This window comes from Molothrus ater, chromosome 4 (assembly GCF_012460135.2).
Source record: "Molothrus ater isolate BHLD 08-10-18 breed brown headed cowbird chromosome 4, BPBGC_Mater_1.1, whole genome shotgun sequence".
NCBI lineage: Eukaryota > Metazoa > Chordata > Aves > Passeriformes > Icteridae > Molothrus > Molothrus ater.
Window position 1 is genome coordinate 7,933,483 of NC_050481.2, and position 21,925 is coordinate 7,955,407.

The 21,925-nt window shown below is 39.6% G+C and overlaps 1 protein-coding gene across 2 annotated transcripts in view; it reads left to right on the forward strand.

Annotated features, from left to right (window-relative positions):
* INPP4B (inositol polyphosphate-4-phosphatase type II B) overlaps positions 1–21,925 on the forward strand; it is a 286,348-nt gene that overhangs the window by 119,730 nt on the left and 144,693 nt on the right. For both annotated transcript variants that reach the window (XM_036383013.1, XM_054514677.1), the window contains exons 4-5: positions 5,790–5,908; positions 7,769–7,885. In XM_036383013.1, coding sequence (XP_036238906.1) covers positions 5,790–5,908; positions 7,769–7,885 — 236 coding nt within the window. The remainder of the gene's footprint in view (positions 1–5,789; positions 5,909–7,768; positions 7,886–21,925) is intronic.

A 21,925-nucleotide genomic window follows, 5' to 3' on the forward strand; every position in this document is an offset into this window, starting at 1 on the left:
TGGCAATGGGCGATAAAAAGTTGCAAATTAAGCCTTTGCATTGCTAAGGAAACTTGTCTGTCTGACCAGTCCAAGCCCCAGTCTGGCAGTCAGACTCCACCACCTGAGCTGGGATCAAACCTCCTTTGCAGCTGCACTCCCCACTCTCACACAGGCCCTAGTCTGAAATAGATCACCTCTGATTTGCACCGTGGTAATTCTAACCAGATTAAGCACTTCGTCTGCAAATAAGATGATGAGTGCAGCTGGCATCTCAACTCATGGGCATGATCACTTATCAGCGTACAGCATTTCTCCCCAGCAGCATTCATGTGTACCCTACTTCAATGACTCATAAATAATCATGTTCTTTTAGCTGCAAATTAAGTGGCTAATGACTGAGGTTTTTCTGGGCAGCATACTGATGGATTATTTATGGTTAGTACTGTTAATATTGTTTTGTGTTTGTGGGGGTTTATTCCCCCAAAACCTGTACTTGCAGAGATGTCTTAGAGATTTCTATTTTTTTTTTTTATTATTAGTTTGGTAAGACTTCCCTGTCATCTTTCTCCTTGGATTGTTGGTAGAAATTTTCTTCCTGCTGATTTTTACAGACATCCCTGAAGGATCCTAATTGTTTTATATATGTACCTTTCCTTGAAAATATAACTAGGTTACTTTGGCCACCAGCTGTATGTTCCAGAGAACAGATATATTGTTTTTATAGAAGCCTCTCACCCCCAGAGACAGGAACAGTGATCTTGAATGTGTCCGTAGGTAAAAATCAATGGGTCTTTATTTATTTGTATATATGCTCCAATGTAGTTTTCTGTTGCACTGAGTTTCTTTTCATTCTAGAGTTCACCTGAGTCTGAGCATCTGTTTTGGTCACTCCAATTAAAAAGTGTCCCTCCTAATGCATACCTGTTGCATGGCTGTGTAACTGTGCTCTCATTTTGTGATAACATGGACATTGTAATTTTTGTGGCCACATCCATTTAGTCTTGCATGGTGAATTATTCTGGGAGTCCACATTGCAAATTGTGGGAGCAACTTCTCTGTTCTTTCTGTCCCCATCAGCAAACTGAAGCGTTCCTGCTGGCGCAGGAATGGGACAACCAGTTAGTGGTATTGATGATAAACCAGTTACTGAGGTTTGTTATGGAGCACTAGCAGGAGTGCTCTTTGACACCGTTCTGTGCTAATGCCCATTCTCAAATGTTCATTTCATTTGCTTTCAGGCATGGTTTGGCAAACAGAGAACACATTGCTGTTCACTTCTCAGCCCTCTTGCAGTTGCTTTTGCACTCTTAATTCAGAAGTATGGCCAAAGCTTTCCTGTGTGTTCCAAAATTTGATTTTTCCTAAGCTTTTGCATGTGCCTGACTGAAGGTGTTCCTTTCTAGCAGAGGCAGAAACAGCGGTGATGTGCACTTCCTTCTCTTACACTTTCCTACCATCCTCAGCACTCCCTCAGGGTGGGAAATGCTATGCTGTTCTGTGTTCTGCTGGTAGCACAGGTCCAAGTCTGGCATTCCCTGCTTTAACAGGTTCTTTTGCCCACCAAGGAATAGCTACACCTTACTTATTAGTTTATCAAGACAGACTGTACGTTATTATTTATAAACTAAAGTTGCTTTGGGGTAATAATGCTTCTGCGTTGTCAATGAATGAGTAAAAATTTGAACATTACTGTCACATAGATATGTGTATGTGAGACACAGGCTTTTCCCATGCCCCTTGCCATCAGCTGCTACTGATTTTCTGTTGTTTTGACAGTGTACAAAATAGCATACCCTGGAGACAACAGGGCTATGTTGTTAATTCCTGTTCCTAGCCAGCCCCCTGGAATCTGTTTTGGTTTGGAATGTGGGAAGAAATGAAGTTGTGAGGAAACTGTGTTTGTCGCTGGTTAAAGAAAGAGCTACCTTGCACACTATCATATGGGCTAATACCTACACTGTGTGAATCCAGAGTATGAGAAGACATTGACCAATGTACTGTATTTTTCCTCACTAGCAAAAATAAACTATTCAGTTTCAATGCCATTTCCAAAATTTTTGGTGTCCTTCTTGGCTCATTTCCCAAACAACTCTGAGCTGGGAATGTCTTTCATTCCCACTGCCCGTGTTGTTTGTTCTAGCTACTGGATCTTTTCCATTTCTGGGTGATGCTGCATCTCTCTGTTTCTCTGCCAGACTAATTTTTTTTTGCTCCAGTGGGCTTTGTGCTTGGAGCAGAGAGTGCAAAATGCCTGGTCAGAAGTGTTACAGTTTCAGGGAAGGTAGATGATGAATTTCCAGGCTATTTCTATTTTGGGTTTTGTTTCTTTCCTTTCTTCTTACTGTTATATAGTAATAGGGTTTTTTAGTTTTTCTCTCTGTACTCTCTTCCAATATACAAGTTACATTTTTAAAAAATCCTCCAAGGTCCCATGAGGAAACAGTAGCCAGTCTTTCACTTCTTTATGTAGGCACACACACAGAAGGGCAGAGAGCACAGCCATCATGTCAGTGCAGCACAGAAAACAGTGAAATATCAGTTAGAAGATTTGTTTCTTCCTGCTATCTGAACTTTTTTCGTTGTTGATATTAAAGCATAAATTATTCTTAATGCAGTTCTTCCTTAAACATTCATTGTACGCTGATAGGCTCAGCAGAGGTTTGGTCACCGGGGGAATGGATGACTCAGGCTTTTACGCACTGAGTCAACAGTCACAATGAGTAGATTCATATACTTTTGGCATGTAAGTACAAGCTGGTGCTTCATTTCACTGTGTTTTGTTGGTGAATTTTTCCAGAATTAATTCAGACATGCTGAGGTATTGAGAAATAACGTAACCTGTGCTCTGCTTGGGCGTAGGGTATGGTGGAAAGTGTGTGGATGTTGTTACCTGCTCTGACGCTGTTACGTTTGCAGTTAAGGAAACAGCCTCAGAATGCCTTTCCTGCTTGTGCTTCCATCAGTTTCTGTTTGAGTGGCATGCTAATAATACCTATCAAACTTGTTTAAATATATAGCATACTTTCCTAACTGTGTAATGTTCCACTTTGTCCACTTTGTTGCTTTGAAGACCTAAGGTTTTTGGAAGCGCTGATAGTAAAATTGTTCAAAGGGCAGTAATGCAGCATGGGGCTGTGGAGCTCGCCAGGCTGTGAACAGGATATAACAAGCTTTTATTCTTTGGCATCAGCTTAAAAGTAGTCCTTTTGTTTTGTTAAACTTTTAATTTGGGCTGTTTTGAAGGGAAGTGATGTACTGTGGCTCAAACTGGCAACTTGTGTGTTCTTTACTGGGATAACTTTATTGAATATCCTCTCTGACTGAAAGGAGAGTTGTGAACAACAGTAGTCCAGTGTCACAGTAGAGATAAATAACGCTGTCATCAAAGTAGATGCAGGTTTCATTTAATTTCATTGATCCTTTTGCACCAGTGTTTCCCAAAGAGTTCTGATGCTTTATGCTGATCCTCCCTACTGGAGATATGCAGATGAGTTATTTTTCTGTCAGCTCTGTCCAATGAAAATCAAGATCATGCTGCTAAGCCACCTTTTTACAGGAAAAATAATCTAATGACTGGATTGCAGTACTTGCCACAGAAATAAATTGCCTCCTATGTTCAGATAGCAGCAAGGTGGTGACCACTTAGTGCAAATCTTCTTCCTATTGTTAATGGTTTCTCAGTAGGATAAAAGCCTGTGCTCTTGGCAGCTAAAAGGTTTAGTCACATCTAGATAATGTATTTGAGACAAGACACAACTAGATCAAACTATTATTTGTGAGGGTTTTGCCTCGATTCATCATGCTGTAGTACTTTTTCCAAGAGTTCAGCTTCAGAGCTCCGACCAAGAGTCACTGATAAGGTTTTTTGGGGGTCTGATTTTGTTTTTAAGTGTCTGTGTGTCTTTGTTTTTCTCACTTTTGTTGCGTTCTAGTGAATTGTGAGCTGGCTAGCCTTCCTGTGTGGTAGGTGTAAAAAATTTGACTGTCTTTCTGTTCCAGCTTCTGGTAGTGAACGTGAGCTCTCTTGCCATTCCTCTGAAACTGTGCTACATTCTAAAAAGATGATTATAGAGTGCAATATTTAGGGGTTGAAGGATGGCATGAGATCAGGTTCTGTGGGGGGAACTGGCTATATTTGGAATCTCAGTGATCTGCTGCTACTTATGTGATCAGCTTTAGAGAGGACAGAGTCAAACAGTGTCAAAAGGTGTCTGCTGAACCTTTTGTGCTTTGACAACTGCTTTTCCCCAAGTCTACTGTAATTTTTGAGATGATGTCAAGTAGTGCTAGTATTCAGTCATTTTAATAAGGCAGTGAGTCTTAGCAGCACAGACTTGCTGGCAACTCACTCTTTGAGCCTGGTACTGTTACATCAGCTCTTTTGTAAAGACTTCATCATGCACAAACTTTTATGCTTATCCCACTTTTTCCACCAAATTACAACAGTGGTCAATTTGAAACTATATACCAGGAGATTTCATTGGCAATTTGGGCTAAAGCAAAAACTTGAATCTCTGAAGGTTAGATTTAATTGTCTCCCTGTCTCTTTTAACTGTAATATAAGAGTGGTAAAAAAGCTTCAGCTAGTTTTCCTTTTATTTACTCCAGCAGCAGGTTCAAGCCCAAAGGAAAAAAAGGTATAAAACAAGCTGAGTTGGCCTTTTGTATGTATCATAGCTTTTCTAGCATTGGTTTCTCATCAGACCAAGCTTGCTTGCTGTGAGGATAATATGACTCACCTTTTGAAAAGTTAAAGGTCAGCTGCACTTGAGGAAGCCCCTGGTAGGCAATGTAGGCTCATAGAAAATACCCTCAGCTCTTGCTTGACGATCACCCTCTCTGAAGCCCTAGTCTTGTCTTTGCTTGCCTCAGGCTTCTGAGATCCCAGGGTAGTTTACTGCCCTGCAGAAAGCACTGGGTAGATCCCACCACAGTGTTCCCTGCTGTGTATTTCTTGGGGAAGAAGAGAAGGTGGGTGGTTTTTCCTTTTGAGCCCATGCGTGGCTCATTAATCTGTGTCCCTACTGTGGAGCAGCTGATGATGCATTTATTTGTTTCTTCCTTCCTTCTTTTTCTTCAGTGCTTTCACCCTTTCATTTTGAAGGCATAAGGTGTGTTAGTGTAAAGAATGATCCCATGGTAAGGGACTCTGATTCCAGGATAAAAGTGAATTACTAAAACAGAACAGAATTTCTCTCTTAGGTGGAATGAGTTTTTAGAATGATGCTGTATAGGCAGAATGCAATTCTCATTTATATACCAGTCGCTGACAAAAGAATTGATTATGTTGCTGCCTGCTTTTAGGTATGTAGATTTATACCTGACAATAGCTCTAAGTTCACAAGTAGTAACAAACCATATAAACCAGCTTAACCACTGATAGCAATTAGCTGTTTTAGAATGTGTTTGAAAAGGTTGTGTAACTGGGGAAATTGTCAGACAAGAGAAGATCCAATAAGGCTGCTAAAAGAGATTTTGTGGGCAAATTAAACGGGTACTTATGTAAAATTACTTACTATTGCAGCGTGTGCGCATGCACGCTTGTGGGCTGGGGCTGATGAGCCTCTGGCAGGGAGCTTTGCAGAAGCTGCAAATATTTTTAGTGGAAACGAAATCTCAGCTCAGTTCTGTGGCATGTGACTTCCTATTTCTGTAGGTTACTTCCACGGGACTTCCTCTGTTAAACTGACTTGTCTCTGGAGATTTAATCTGGAGCTGGAGCGTGGTCTGCTTTGTCCTGTGCCTGTGACAGCATTTGCCCGGAGTTTGCTTTTGAGTCTTTGATTTTTATTTTGCACTGTCTCCAGCATGCAAGGATCTAGTGGCTGCTGCCCGTGATCGGAAGCTGAACACGTTTATCCAGGTCTCAGTGGTGCATCCAGCCGAGCACATTTCGACGCGGTATTCGAGCACTGAAATCGTGGAGGTGAGAGTCTTTCTTATTCAATGAACATGCTGATTATTGGATTGCTCATTTCTTCCTTAGAAAGTGAATTAGGACTAAAACAAGTTAGTGCATAGTCTTAGGTAAGCGAAGCGCACTCTGGCAGTTAGTAAAGCATACTGAAGTGTGCTGTAGTTCTTGGCATTCCACCAGGATAAACAGAAATTAACTTGGCTTCTCATGAAAGCTCTGTTGTTCCAAGTAGAGGCATGGAGAATATTCCAATTCTCCAGACACAGGTTTAGAAAGAAACAGGGAATAGTTGCTCTCATGAAGGGACAAGGCAATGCAAAGTAAAACTTAGGAGTATAGTGCGTTTGCAAAGTATTTTTAAATGCATAAAAGCATAGGTGTATTATGTGGTCTGTTATCCTATTTGTTTTTTCTTCTATTTTTTCCATTAAAGCGCTGATGCTTTTGCAATTTGAAAACTATTACCCTAGATCTATAGTTTGGGAAAGACACATGTCTATGTAATGTCTGTGACTTTACATAAAAGAATTAGTAATTTGCATCATACATTACAACAAAAGTTGTGTGGGGCTGCTTTGCTAGTCCTCACCTTGCCCTGTAAGCATTGGTGTCAGAAACAGCGAAAATGAAGGGTGAGCAATGTAGATGTAACTTGCTTAACTTACTGGGGAGATTCATTAAGAGCAGCAAAGTCTCATTGTAAACACACTCATGATTTCACCAGAGGCTTGTTTTAACTGTTAAATACAATGAGAATATTTCATGAGGTCTTTGTGTGATTACTTTCAACCAACTACTAATTAAATTATTATGGTTTCAGCCCTCAACCATCCTGAAACTGCTTCATTCAAATATCTTGTATCTGATCAGGATGTCTCATTGCAGACTGTCTGGAATGATGTTGTGCAAAAGATGAATAGATAACTATGTATTTTTTAAAATAGAAGTTGATGCATTTCCTAATACAACGTCCTAGACTTCAATAAATTCCTGAATTTGTTTTATCAAGGTTCTTGGCTTTGTAGTCAAGCTTTGGTGGAGGGGAAGGCAGGGTCACAGAAAGTTAATCCATAACATAAATTACCTTTGTCGTGCACAATCCTTTTTTTTTTTTTTATTACTTAATGGAAAATTTAAGGATACACTCCTGGTAATCTTTGGAAATTAGGTCTAATTAAACATTAAGAAATTATAAACAACATTTTGTATTATTCATTTAATTGTACGTCTTTAGCTATGATGTAGTTACTTCTGTGTACAGCTTTTAAGTGTAATCATAATGTTTCAAAGCACAGGAATTTTATTTTATAGCAGTACTGCCTAAAGAGGAGTATTTCAATCCCCTCTCCACAAAATCAGTATCCTTAATCTAATACTGAGAGTCTCTGTAGCATTTCTATACACTTAGTATTGTGGCTTAATGAAGATTGCTCTTTTTTGTATGTGTGTGCATGTTAAATCCTTAGTTCATTTAAATAAAGATGAAATTTTGGTACTTTCAAAAAGTGTTGTGGGAGTGAGAAAGGGTTTTTGGTTATTATAGGTTGTATTCCAGAACCTGGTACTAGCTGAGCTGTTTAAAAATGTGATATCAGGCTCTGCCTCTGAAGCACTTCATATCCTTTCCAGTTAAAAAAAACTTTCCAGGAAGTTGTAGTTTTGTTTGGGTTTTGCTTGTTTTTCTTTTTTAGTTTTCCCGATAAAGTTTCAAGGCTGTTTGTTTTTTCTCATTGATTGGGTAACAAAACTGAGCTGTTCCCATCTCTCTGCTGTAGACAGCTGACACCTTTTGGGTTTCTGTACCTCCGTAGTGACATCCTTCACATTGCTCAGCTGTTACCTTACTGAGTGTTTACTCGTGTTGCACAGGGTACAAAAGATCCACTGTTTCTGACTGGTGTGACCTTCCCACCGGAATACCCCATCTATGAGGAAACTAAAATAAAACTTACAGTCTATGATGTCAAAGATAAATCCCAAGACACGGTAAGTGCTTTGCTTCAGTCCTTGCGCAGATCTTACTGAGGAATGAGTTTCTTGCTGTGTTGTTCTTTGGCTCTCGTTAGCAAATTGGGGAAATGGTTTGATGTAAAATCGGTTTTGTTGTTCTCTTGTGCCTGAAATCGACTTTATCTGTTGTTGATATATTAGAGACTAGGGAAAGGGAGCCATGCACTTAAGATGGGCATTTTGCTATTGGCTTTTTAACTGGTTACATGAGTCAGCACAGCTATTCCTTGCTCTGGTGTGCTTTTTGAGGGCAGACAACACATGGAATAGACTGTGATAGCACCGCTGTCAATAATCTTTCAGAAATATCTTTCTGATAATATTTTACTTACGTGCATAAACCAGAATGACAGTAGAGCCTGTAACTTGGGAGGGAGCTACTCATATTTAATCTCTTGGGTGGTGATAACTGCAGCTTTCTGTTGCTGCTTTTGTTATTGATTTGTAGCAGTCCAAACTCTACAGTGTCACAGCTGAAGGTGAATCATTTGGGGTTCCAGTGTTGTACATTCTTGAATACAGAGTCAGCTTTTTATTCTTGGGCGTTACTCACTTGAGCTGATATATGGAGGTCACTGGGACAATCTGAGTGATTTAACTGCCAAATAAAGAGCTTGAGTACTATTTTATGTGTTCCAGATAATCTAAGACAGCCTTAGACAAAGGCTAAGCCTTTGGACAGAGCTCGATGTCATAACAGGACCTATGGGAGATGTGTGTTTTTCTCCTGCAGCAGCTGGAGTCCAGCTGATAGTTGTTGCTCTTAGACATCAAGAATGGCTGCATTGACACCTGTATTTAATTAACTGGATTGCTCTGTAGCTGGCACCCAGCATGATTAAAGCAAGTGCAAGCTTATGTTCTGACTGCATAGATGTTCATTATCTGTAAGAAGGAAATCAAAGGCATAATTTGAATCTTGAGACTGTCTTTGAACTGCTTACAAAAGTAAAGTTCTATGTTTTGGGGACTTGTAATTTTTTCAGGTAGAAAATTATTGATCTATTTGTTTAAATTTTCAGCCTTTGTGAGCCAACAGGTTGGTTCTGTCCCCTCACTGTGCTCCTTCATGGCCATGTGTGGAGTGTTTTAAGCATCAAATCTGAATTTCTTCTCTGTTTAAGAAGGGAAGGGACATGTATGTGCCTTTTATAATGTATATCTCTTAAATTTGGTATTGGATTCGACTACAGGGACTTAAAATGGGATTTGCTGTTTATTCAATAGAGTTGTCACCTGTGGACAGGTAACAGGCATTGAGTTAATGGAGTTGGACTTTGTCCTTTGCTTCCAGTTTCATTTTGACTGACAGATGCTGGAAAATAATATCCTATCTGTAAGTGATACAAGTGAACTGGGTTGGTAGTCCTTTTCCCTGTGTTACTGCTTTTCTACCTCCAGGCTCCTCTACTGCCACTTATGAAAGAGAAGATCTACCCTAGAGAACTAATATAACTTGATAAGCTTTTTGCAAACCTGTAAGGACTTTCTGTAACTGTTCCTTACAATTGTAGTTCAGGACTAGAGTCTCTCCCAGGGAATCCCACTGATGTAGCTTGTAAATCATGAGAAAATACCTTTCTCTTTTGTCATAGCATTTATATTGTTCCTATGTGAAACATTCTAGATCTGCACTGTAGTATCTTTTTGTGGGGGAAAGTATTAATCTCACCTCTGATTTACATATATTTAGCATTTTTTACTACTCAACTATTTTAAGCTGGATGTAGGCAAGAAAAAATTAAATAAGATATAAGATTTAAATCAAGATGAGCTGCAGCATATGTGAATGACCCCCAGGCTACCCTAGTTGCAACTTCATCTGTGGCAATATTTCGACTTCTGTTTACATCCTAAAATCTCAGTCATGATATAACTTGACTTTATCTGTAATTAATTAGAAACCATCATGCTTTCTATTAGTTTGGGTTTGTTTTGTTTTTTTTTTTTCAAGTCTGGATGTTTATGTAGGCTCATAAAAGTCAGGTTAAAATGAGCTATAATTTGATATCGTTACCGGCATAGCTGCAACAGCACAGATCTCCATGCCTGGAGATCAAACCCAACAAATTGGATGTGTCCCTTTGGCAGTGAAACTGCTCCGAGTGCTGTGGTGTCACAGCTCTGATTCTCCAGTCTACAGTAGAGCTGGCTTTCTTGTTCCTCCAAAAGTGCTGCCACATATTACAGCTGCCAAATGTAGTCCCACCATTCCTCCAAACCGACAGGTAATCCAGTTTTGGGTGAAGGGGAGTCCAGGCCTGCTAGGCACGCACTGCTCTTCTAGGCTGTGCTCCAGAGCAAATGTCAGCTCAAATAATTGGGCATTTGTAGCAGAAATAAACCTTGGATTTGACTGTGAGCTGTTCTGCAGAAATTGTGTTACAGTAATAATTCCCACAGCATTAGGGCTGTACTGCTGCTTGCCTCAGTTAATAAGCTCAAAGTAGTTAATATCCCTTGTCACAAATATATGCTTTCACTTTTCTTATTTATTTCGATGCAACTATAAGAAGTGAATTCTGTGCATTAATTAAACTCAGCAGGATTTTACTACCACAAATAGAAGACTGTAGAGAAGGTGGGGAAAGGGCAAGTGAGTACATCACTGGGTAAAGCGTTTTCTTGGGTTTTGTTAAACCTCACTCTGACTATACACGAGAATTTGCTCTCATTTTCAAATCTGCTGGAATTTTACTGTAATACAAAACTAACTAAATACTTGTTGAGTTGTGCACACAAGTGATAATATTGAAGTGAAAGAAGATTCTCCTCATTGAGAAACAACCAGAATTTGTGGCCTGCTCCTTAAAAAAAAATCCTGAACATTACCTTTCAGTGCTAGTATTCCTGTACCAGAAAGCTTTTAGTTACTTGACTCTTGACTGTCACTTAACTTACATTGTCTAAGAAGTATGGTTTAATTATATTGAAATACTGGGATCACATTCACTCTGCTTGACACACTGAATGTTCTGACTGCAATTTTCACTTTTTATACTTCTCTGTCTGATGTTGATCATAATTATATCTTGGCTGTGGCGGATTTTCTGTTATTGCGGCTTTTTAGTTTAATGAAATGGGGGTTTTTGTTTGTTTTGACTAGTCTCTCTAAGTGATTAGTTACTGTAACTTTTCATGTAAATAGACTTTTAAGAAAGACTATGGTGTTCCTAGTTCACTTAGATATGCTTAGAACAAAGTAGTTGAAATGCTTATGCAATATCCTTTAAATGTATCCAGCGAAGCCACGCATACAGATTGGTGGGTAATGCCATATTATGAGAAATGTATAGTGACATCTGTTTCTACATCAGAAAGATTTTTCTTCTCATATTGCCATGAGTAAATTCATGTTTTGCTGGCTTGAGCTACACTGTCTTGAGGATTTTATGAAGTTGGGTTTTGTTGTAATGCTGGGGCTGTACCTGTTCTCTGTCATTGTCAAAGAAGATCAGAATTATAGGCTTATAAATTGTTGGAAAATTACCTCTGTCCCACTTTTGCACAAGCATGCTGTTCTTAGCTTTTTTATAGGCGTGCAGGTTAGCCCAGTTTGGTGTAGCAAGTTTTAGAGCTGAAGCCGGGTTCATTCTCGGGGACAGTACTGCACAGCACAAGTCAGGTACCGCTGCTCCATGACAGAGGCACAGGGAATGCAAGGCTGATGATTTTGTGCTGCACTGAGAGAAGTCTACTGCCCGATCTGGGAGGCAGCGGGTCGTTGTTCTTTGCTTGGAATATGCGTATCCTGCAGCAAGAATTAACCTCTTACCCAGTGAGCTGGGCCACTTCTTGTTCATCCACACATGGACAAGTGCTGGGAACAGAGGCAGGAGCAACTTTCTGTACCTGCTGGGAACTTTATATGTCTGATCTTTGCATCATCCCTTCAAAGATAATCTCCTTTGGATGGATATTACTATTTGAATTCATGTGCGATACTCAAAGTTACACACACCAACTCCAATGTTATCTCCTGAGAGCAAGGAGAAACTGGATGTATAAAATGCTGTTAAAATATTACATTTGACAGTCTGGTCTTCCTTTTTTTACTTCCCAAATTTCATCTTAATCACTCAGAATAAAATTAGATTAATTTGATAATTTTAGAAGTAGTGGGGCTAGAAGTTGTGTATATCTTTTAACTCTTGAGGTTTAAATCTCCTATTAAACCTGTTCACTAGGAATGAAATTTTGCAAAAGGTTTTGCTTTGTGTGTTTCTTGATTTTGCACGCGTCCCTGTTAAAATTGAATCCTGCTGGGGTGAGTTAGAAAATGAAGACTGTCCATCACGACAGAGGCATTTTGAGTTAAGCTGTGAAGCCAAATCTGAAGTGACAGCGTTCCATGTTCCCTTGTGGGCATTGATCCCTGTTACACCACCACCATCGTGCAGTTTGGTCTTGGGTGCCTTTGCCATCTCTGCTGAAGAGACACTGGGCTGGAGCATTAGGAGTGCTGCAGGGCAGTGTGTAAAATGCATTAGCAGAGGTAAATGTGAAATCTCGTACCTCGCCTTCCTGTTCTCTGCCTGCACCAGAGCGCACACAGTCCCTCATTCCTGTGAATGCTAAAAATACCAAAAGTTTCTCTTGAAAAACTGAAGCCAAGTGTTATACTTTGTTTAAAGAAAAAAATACTTAAGTCTTCCCTTTATCAGTTGTGTTCCCTGCTGTCCCTATTGCCTTAAACTAGAAACTCCTATTATCTCATTCTCCGTAATAGAGCAGTACTGTAGACTGCTACAGTCCTACCCACAGAAATACTTGCACTAAAGAAGCTTTAGATGTTCGTGTTTCTATGCAAAATCATCTATTTTTTTCATAAATATATATTTGATGATAGATTTAGTTTTCCTTTTACATCAGGCTAGATGTTCTTACTAAACATCATTCTTAGGAGGAGGAGAGGAATGTTTTTTGATTCTTTGAGGCACCTGCATGTTGAATCTACCTAAAGTATTACTGTCAGTCGTTTCTGTATTTTTTACAAGTCCTGGATGCAAAAAGGGAAAGTCAAACTACTGACTTTTCTTTGGCTTTATATTTATATAAATTCTTTCTTTGAAGTGGCTCAGGTACAAATAGGTTTCATATATCTTAGTCTATCTGTAAGAGAATTGAGGATAAGTGTCAAGACTGGTAAAGTTACAGTTATAGGCTTAAAGTCCATTTGTAGCCTTACTGCTCTTTTGCACCTCACCTTTGAAAATGTAGTGGGAGGACTTGGTTTTGCAAAAATCTTTCTCCCTTTGAAACTATCTACTACTTTTTCTCCTACCCTTTTATTACTTTTTTTCTTATTGAGGAAAACTCCTCCCTATTGCTGTGTCTTCAGGGAAAATTGTAAGCTACAGTTAGTTAATTTTCTATTTTCTTTTCCTTTTCACCTACTCTGCCAATCAGATGCTATTGCTGCCTCACATCAGGCAAAGGTTTGTTCTAAGAGCTGACATTTGGGAAAAGATTTGTAGAAGTACCTAGCAATAAGACTAATGGTACTCTCTAAGAGTTTAAAGGGTTGCCTTGAAAATTGCTTAGAAAAAAAAGGAACAAATTAGTAAATGATAACATTTTCCAGTAAATTTTATTTTAATCAGCTAGGGATTTCAGTGACATAGGCATGATTGTTGCAGTCTCTGTAGCACTACCTAAAACCCTTGCAAATATGTCATTCCTGTCATTGCTCTGCTCCTCACTAGACCAGCACAGAGCACATCAGAAGAGTCAAACAGATCCAAGGTGGCTTTTGCACTGCCCTGTCGGTTCTTGTGATGACTTTGAGTGTTCAAGGGGCAAGTGCCTTGCATGGAAGGCTGGGATATTTTCCTCTGAAATATGTATGCTGCGGCGAATAGAGGGAACAGACCCTGGCGCAGTGTTCCTGTAGTCAGTGTGGAGCAGCCTGGCTGTGAAGACTTGCCCTCAAGTTGTAGAACGTGCTTCTGTCCTTTCAGAGGGTTGACCCACTTTCCCTCTGAGTGCCTTTGATGCTGACACCCCCTGGACAAGGCACTGGAGGAGCTGCTCATCCCTCAGGAGGGATGGCTGGTGCTGCCAGCAGGCTGAATACTGAAGCCTTCAAAGGGAGCCCAGGCACTGCAGGGGTGAAGGATTTCCTTCAGCTAAATGCAGCAGCATGGAAATGTTAGAGTCGCTTCAAGGATAAGATTTGTTTGTTCTCATTGGTAATTTTTTATTTATTGTCAGTTTTTTATTTATTGATCAGTTCTTCCAGCTCAGATGCGTGGGCACCCAGACAACAGCTGGCCTTGCTATTAAAGTCTGGAGCAAAGAAGGCATTTTAAGTACCTCAGCCTTTCCCTCATCTTTTGTCTCTGTGTGTCTCTGCATCCATTAAAGATGAGGCTCTCCTTAGCCCTCCTTTTGTAGCTAACGTATTTTTAGAAACATTTGTTACTGTCTTTTATGGCAGGCGCCAAATGAAATTTCAGATAGCCTTTGGTCTTTCTAATTTTCTCCCTGTATAAGCTAATGGAATCCTTGTAGTCCTCCTGCATTGCTTTCCTTTTCTTCCAAGAGCCACAAACTCTCTTTTTCTCCTTGAGTTCCAGCCGAAGCTCTTGCTCATGCAGCCTAGTCTTCTTCCCCACCAGCAGGTCCTTTGGCATGGGAGGAGGCTGCTCCTGTGTCTTGAAGATTTTGCGAGGAGTGTCCCTCCTTCCTGGACCTCTTTGCTCCTCAGGACTGCTACCCAAGGGACTCTGGTAACCACATTGCTAAACAGGCCAAACCTTGCCCTCTGAAAGTCCAAACTGGCCGTTCTGCTGACTCCCTTTCCTTTTCTGAGACTTGAAAACATTATTTTGTGATCACCGTGCACAAGGCAGGCCCCAACCAAAACATCGCCCACCGGTTCTTCTCGGTTCACAAAAAACAGGTCCGGTTAGGTGCCCTCCCTGGTTGGCTCACTCACCAGCTGTGTCAGGAATGCCTCTTTCCCACATTCCAGGAATCTCCTGGTCCCTTTCCTCTCTGCTGGGGTGAATTTCTTGCAGATATCTGCTAAGTTGAAGTCCCACCATGAGAACGAGGACCACTGGTAGAATGACTTCTCCCAACGTTTGTCCACCTCTTCATCCTGGTTGGATGGTCTGTCTGTCTTGTTGCCCTTCCCCCTGATCCTTTCCTGTAAGCCCTTGAGCCTATAGTAACCATCAGTAAGCTCTAGACAATCGGAGCCCTTCCTAATACACAGGGCTACCCCACCACCTATCTCCTTCCTTGCTTATTCCTTCTGAAGGGTTTGTAGACATTGGTAGATATTGCACCCTTTGTGTGGAGATTGATGTAAAACAGAGCAAAGTATCCCATCAGGATTGTGAATATGAAAAGAAAGGTGTATGGAGCAGTGCTAAGTCTGCTCTTGCTTTTGTGCTATGAAAGCAGGTACTCAGAGGTTGGAAACAGATTTTTTTCTTTTGAGGTTTTGGAGTGTGTGTTCTGTGAAATTGAAAAGAGCAAATTCAATCTGTTGGAACAGATTTTTCTTCCTCTACCATGTGCCTCATAAAAGTGTCTTTTACAGTTACAGCCATGCTTGTACCAGTAAATGTTTGCATTTGAAACTTTGTACTGAAAAACTAAAGCTGAGCAAATAATTCTATTAAAAAATAATATTAGAAACATATGCACTGGATGCAATATGAGACTTTATCTCTTGAGCAAATTCTTGCTAGAAGAGCATAGTAAATTGCTCTCAAAGCAAACTAGTTAAATGTTTTGTATTATGCTGTATTTTAAATATTTGATGAATAAACATGAAAGGCTTGTGTAATCATTTAGGATTTCCAATGCTGTTAGAAGTGCACGTATCATTGAATTTTACAGTAATCAAAGCCTCTTTATGTAATCATTATGCAGTATTTTACAGAACAAAATTCCCATGTGGCTGCAATTCTCCATGCTTGGCTTTCTTCATGCCAAAAATTAGGATTTTGTTTTGATCTGTTCTTTGTTTTGTCCTGTTCATCACAGATTGTGTGATCACAAAGAGAGGGCAAAAATCCCTGCCTTCTAGCATACATTTTTTTTTTAAACAATATGTTTGCAGCTTGCATAGTGATCACCAGAAAGCCAAGAGAACAAACGAAAAATGCAGTGTTGTAGCATGGTCAAAATTTAGTGCATGTGGTCCTCTCAAAATCTCAGCAGCATAAATGTCAATGAGCACCATTAACAGCAACAATTGTGGACCCAGGGTTTCAGTGTACGAAGCAGTCACTGTGTTCAGCAGAGCCTCAGCTGCTTTGTAGTGTTCTGGCAATTTGTGGTGTCTGAGATGTCCTTTCACTAAGGAGTGAACTGACTTCCCTCACCTTGGATTTATTACTTTTAGGTGAGATCTTGCATTATAACCAAGGATTCACTGGCACAGGGACATTACTTATGTTTCTATTTATTCCTTTTTCTGGTGTCTGTTTTTTTTCACCATTCTTCAGTGATGAGAATTTAGTGCATTTTGTTCCCCCTCCCCTCTGTTCTCCCTCCCCACCTCACCCTCCACCACCCTCCTGAGTTCTTCTCATTGCAACCATGGTATTTTTAAAGCAAGAATAGTTGAATACTTTTATAGGACCATGCAGCTGTTGATCTTTATTCTTGCAGTCTTATCATCCTTAAATCCTTTGCTGTATACACAGTCTCACTTATGTCAAATGCAAAAGCTGGAAGTCACAACCATCCAAACCACTTTAATAAGATTTCATTTTTCTTGGGTTTTTTTTTTTTCCCCGCTTCAGTGCAGAGTAGGGAGCAGTATGAGTTTCTGTGTTACTGGGTTTTTCTGCCCCAGCTTTCCCTGCAGGTTTCAGCATATTTCAGTAAGGCACAGCATTTAAGGCATAACCAGTGTAATGGCTCATAGACCTCTCAAGGTAAATCACAGCAGAAAACAAAGATGACAATTAGAAAAGATTGCTCTGTCAGCTTTGACTGTAAAACACCTGAGCCACCTTCTAGTGAAATTCAGAGGTCTCTCCCTGGAGAGGAAATAGAGAAATGTATTTCGTCTGCAAGTTGCTAACCAGGCATGTTGTCATACACATCAGGAATAGTAAATAAGTAGAACATTTGTACCATTTCTAGCATATGTATTCTTGTGAGATAAGATGAAGGTTTTGAGTGTGTGTATGTTATATGTTAGTCTGACTTGATATCTGGCTTGACAACCCTTTCTGATGGAATCTGAATTCTTTTTACTTCATGTGTCTCACTGTTACATATGGTTGTCTACATTGCTCAGGTTTTTGATTCTAAGGAAAGACCGTGGGCATTTGTTACTGTATTTTTAGTGAAAGAAAGAAAATTACTAGATCTCTGTGGAGTGGAAGTCTGGGTCTTTTAACAAAAAAAAATTGTGCAGGTGTAACTGTCTTAGAAATTTGTCTCTATTCTTTCCATCAAAATCTGGCAGCAGCAGTTGGAGCAGCATTGTATCACAGAGCTTCAGGGTTTTTTTTCCCCTACTTTACAGCAGCTTTACTGGGTGTATTAGAAGTGCATTCAGAGTTAGAAGCTATTTCCTTCCATTGCAACAGCATCTGCACTGTGAGTAGTTGTATGTAGGTATGTTTTGTCTTAAAATGCAGATCCATAGGTTTGTGTTGCAAAACATCATTTCTCAGTTGAGAACCCTTCAGAGAGGTTTGTTTGCTTGTGAACAGAAAATCTGTGTCATGAGGGACAAATGTGATTTTTTTTCCAGCAGAAGGCAGCAGTTAGTATGTTTTTGAGATCCTTGGAAGGCTTGGATTTTGACACACAGCTGCCTCAGCCAAATGGAACACTGAGGTCTTTGATTTGTTATAGCTGTAGATTCTCATTGCCTCTGTTCCTGCGGAATAACTTGGCAGTTTTTCAGAAAGAAGTAATTGCTGGGCTCTTGCTAAAGAAATTATCTCTGAACGTGGAAGCTCTGGCCGGTTACTGCCCAATTATTGCTACCCTGTTTTGAAATAACATCATCCCTGTGAGACAAGGAAGTTTCTGAACAATTAGCTGGGTCCAAATGGCTTTCAGGCTTGGGTATGACAGAAAATTGTCCTTGCAGTCTAAATTCAAGTACAGGCACATATACCCAATCTCATTGAGAGGCTTCCTGAGAGACTTTTTTCTGTGTACACAAAATGCTCTGTAAGAGTCATGTCCCAAGTTTCATTGCCCATTAAGACGACCTTGGCATTATCAGCTTGCAGTCCTCTTCTGGTGAATAACTCTGTCTGGATTTAGAATTAGCCCTGTGCAGAGTATTTGATAGTAGGGCAGGGGTGTATTCCTTTTTTCTACTACTTTCTGATGTTCCTTGGGCAGTAGCTCAGTGGCCCCTGGAAAAGGCTCCTGTAGGAGGGACCACAGGGCTTAAAGTTTTCATGTCTGTTTTCAGGCAGGTGAAAGCTCATAATGAGCAGTGTATTCAGTATGAAGACAAAAAGCCTGTTGACTCCAGTTGCGTTGAACTCCACAGGAACAGGATACTGGCATTCTTAACATCTGAAATACTGTTCCTCAAAATCCATGAACTTTTTATTGATGGAGTTGAAGAGACAGAAACAAGAAGTGAAGGGGTGTTATGCAGGCAAAGCATTATTTGCCCTGGGTTTGGTTTGTTTCCCCCTTTTTCCTGCCAGTTCATTTTTTTTCCAGATTTGCAGTTTGGTTTCCCTGCTAGGTGTGCAGCCTGTTCTGCATGCTCAGCATAGACCATGCTGTTTATTTGATGTTTCTGAAACTCTTTGATGAAGCTGCTTTTAGAGTTACCTGATTTTTTTCTTTTTTCACTTTTATTTTAAGACAAATTGGATGTAATCATTGACTACAGGTGACTATAGGTCCTTTACATAGGAAAAGGCTGCAAATTCAGGTTATTTAGACAGAGTAATTAATTCCTCCTATGATCTGAACACCTATCTCAAGTAACATAAAATATGCTGGATTGTCGATCTCCTCTTTAAGAGAAATTTTCAAGAAATTTGTATTTACTGTATTTGCATCTGTGATATAATCACAGTGAATCTTGTGAGACTGCATGGCTTGGACATTTCTTTTGATTATTATTATTCATAATTTTTAATGTCTTTTAATTTTTAAAAATTGAATGGGCAATAAATTCTTTGCTTCCTTATTGAGTGGCTGTCATCCATAACAGTTTCTTGAGATGCTGTAAGTTAACCTGCACAGCATCATGCTTCACAGTCAATTGAAATGGAAGTGAGTGGTCTTGACTTAGGGAATTCAGTACTGTAGGCCCTGTCTGTTTAAGACTAGGTTTTTTGTATCCTGGTTGCTGGATACTTTCCATAACTGAGATTGCACTGTCTGAAACCAGATACAATAAGTATTTTTATATAATGATGGCAACTTGTTTAATATGGGAATGGGAAAAAATTTTAGGTTTTCAACAAGGTGCACAGCTTTATTACAGATAAAAAGTAAAGTTTTATTCTATAGTCTATTTTCTTTGTTCTGTAAAGAAAAGGAAGCATGTTTTTGCAGGTGGTTTTAACATTTGTTATGACTTCTAAATTAGAGATAATAAAAGTAAGTGCATGTGGTTTGGGAATGTGCAAATGTTTTCCTTTACCTTTTTCCCCACCGAGTGATGAGAGGACAAGGATTTAACCTGGAATTCAGCAAAATTTATGTTGAAAATGAGCTTCTTAAGGCAACCTCTGGACTGGGGAGAAAATATGCTTTGCTATAACATCCTATAGTCCTTCTCTACCAATACCCAGACCTGGAAACCTGGGAGGAGAAATGTGCTGAGTGTCTGGCCAACATCCCAACGCAAAGTGCAGAGTGGAAGGCAGATGCTAGGAAAAATCTTAAGGGCCTAGATATGATCTAGAGGCCAATCTAATAGTCCCTAGCAAAGCAGAGCCATCATTGCTCTCTTAGATGTCTCACCACACTAAAATACTTTTTTGGCTGTTCTGTTCCTTGGCTGCTGAAATTTGATTTTTGTCACATGATGAGTGGGGGATGGGGAGCAGCTGGCCAAATGGAATAAATAGTAGGGATGTGATAGGAATAAAGTCCTAGAGAAATTCATATTCAGAGAGAAAGAGGTTGAATTAGAAGATTTGGTCAAACTTTATGTTGAGTTAAATAGCCTACACCATTCTGTCTCAGGTGTGCATTCAATTGGAGCTGGGTTTGTTTGCCTACAAATAGAGCTGGATCTCTGAAATGGGCTTCAGGTCCCAATTCCTCTGATATTTGCCACTGGAAAGAGTGATGATACAGGTAAGGCATTGGAAGGAGTTACTGGAGAGATAACCATCAACATTGTGGAGCCTTAGGATCACACATCTTTGCCTTTTGTGTTTGTAGTGAAAAATACAGAATTAGCTAAAACATTGGTATTGCAAGGATTCAGGTGTTATGTAAGGTAAGTAATCTCAAAGCTCAGGTAAAATGAACAAGCCGACAGGTGTGTGATTGTAGTGTGTACCTGCTGACTCTTGTGTTCTGGGCATAAGGCAGCGGTGGTTAAGCGAAGCTGTTATTTTCATTTGCTTCCACAGTTGTCAATATTGTAACACTGGGGTATAACCAATTCTTTGTGATGTTGAGGTTAGGGAAAAAAGTCAGTTTCAAACTCTATAAGCGTGGAACTTAGAGCATTAGTAACTAAAACAACTGCAAGGCAAGTGTGTGTTTCATTATCCTTGAAAATGCAAACAATGTATGCTGATATTACTAGCAAGTGCAATAGGATGAGTTTTGTAAGTATTTTTCTTAATATCTTAAAAACATGTTCAGAGAATATCAAATTGTCTAGTGTGCTTCCCTACACCAAAATAGTAATTCAAGTACTTTATTGCATTTTATTTGTGGTTGCCCATTTATGTGATGTATTCATGTCTTGTTCAGGATTAGCCCTGCAAAATATGTGAAAAAGCCTTCAATACTTTATCAAATAATTTAATTATTCAGTGAAATATTTAAGTTGGCTTTTCCAAAGAAGGAAACATTGTCATTACCATTAAACTAATGTAATAATATTGCATTATTATTAGCAGTTATTTTAAGCAGATAATCACTTTATCTTAAATTAGCCTCTCCTGTTAGTGTAAGGCCATGCACTTCTAATAGCACCTCACCTTCCTGAACAACACAGTGGTTAATGGGGACATTTGGTTTGGCTGATATTTCTAAAATGCTTTCATTTTCTTGTCTTCCATGAAATTCAAGCTCTTTTAAAAGGCGATATTAGACAAAATACCCTTTAAATGTTTGAAATAAAATTCCAAGAATGTTCACCTGGTGTGTTTGATTTCCCTTGAATTAGGTTTTGTTTGGTTTGCTTGGGAGATGCTTTTAGGGGGCAAAGTTTCTAGTAAGATCCTTGGCCTGATAGTGCTTTAAACTTCTTAGGTCTAGCTGGCTGGATGAGTCAAAATTTCCACGTGGCATAACTGCTGGAGCTTGAGCTGGCACGGAATTTCCGGGCAGGGTGCTGCTTGCAGCCTGGAATATGGGTTAGTATCTCAGCCACAATAGCATTTGCAGGAGGCAGGGCTGGAATTCTAAAAGGTGCATGTATTTACATGAAGCTCTCTACATTCATTTCTGGAAGGCAGCTTAAGTTGTTTCTTTTAATCTCTTACTCCTTCTTCTGGTTTTCAGATCAGTGAGGAGATCACGTATAGGTGGATTATTTTCTAAGCTAGGTGTAAAGATTGGAGTTTGTACCCAAGAGCAGTGTGTGCTGTTTAGTGCTCTTTTTTTCTGTGTGCTGTTTCTAGAGTCAATATTAACAAAGTCCTGTGAAAGATGAAAACAGTCTATGCTAAAACAGTGAATAGCACTGAAGGTCTGCTACATATTAATAGAGCAGTTCCTATTCATGCAGGAGGAATTTGTACACGTGTATTTAGAGTCATGCAGTCTTAGAAAAGGTGCTACTTTTTGAGCTATAGTTTCTTCAAGATGTTTAAAGGAAAAGGCTGGAATGTAGGCTACAGTATCAGGTATCTCTATTTACTTTTG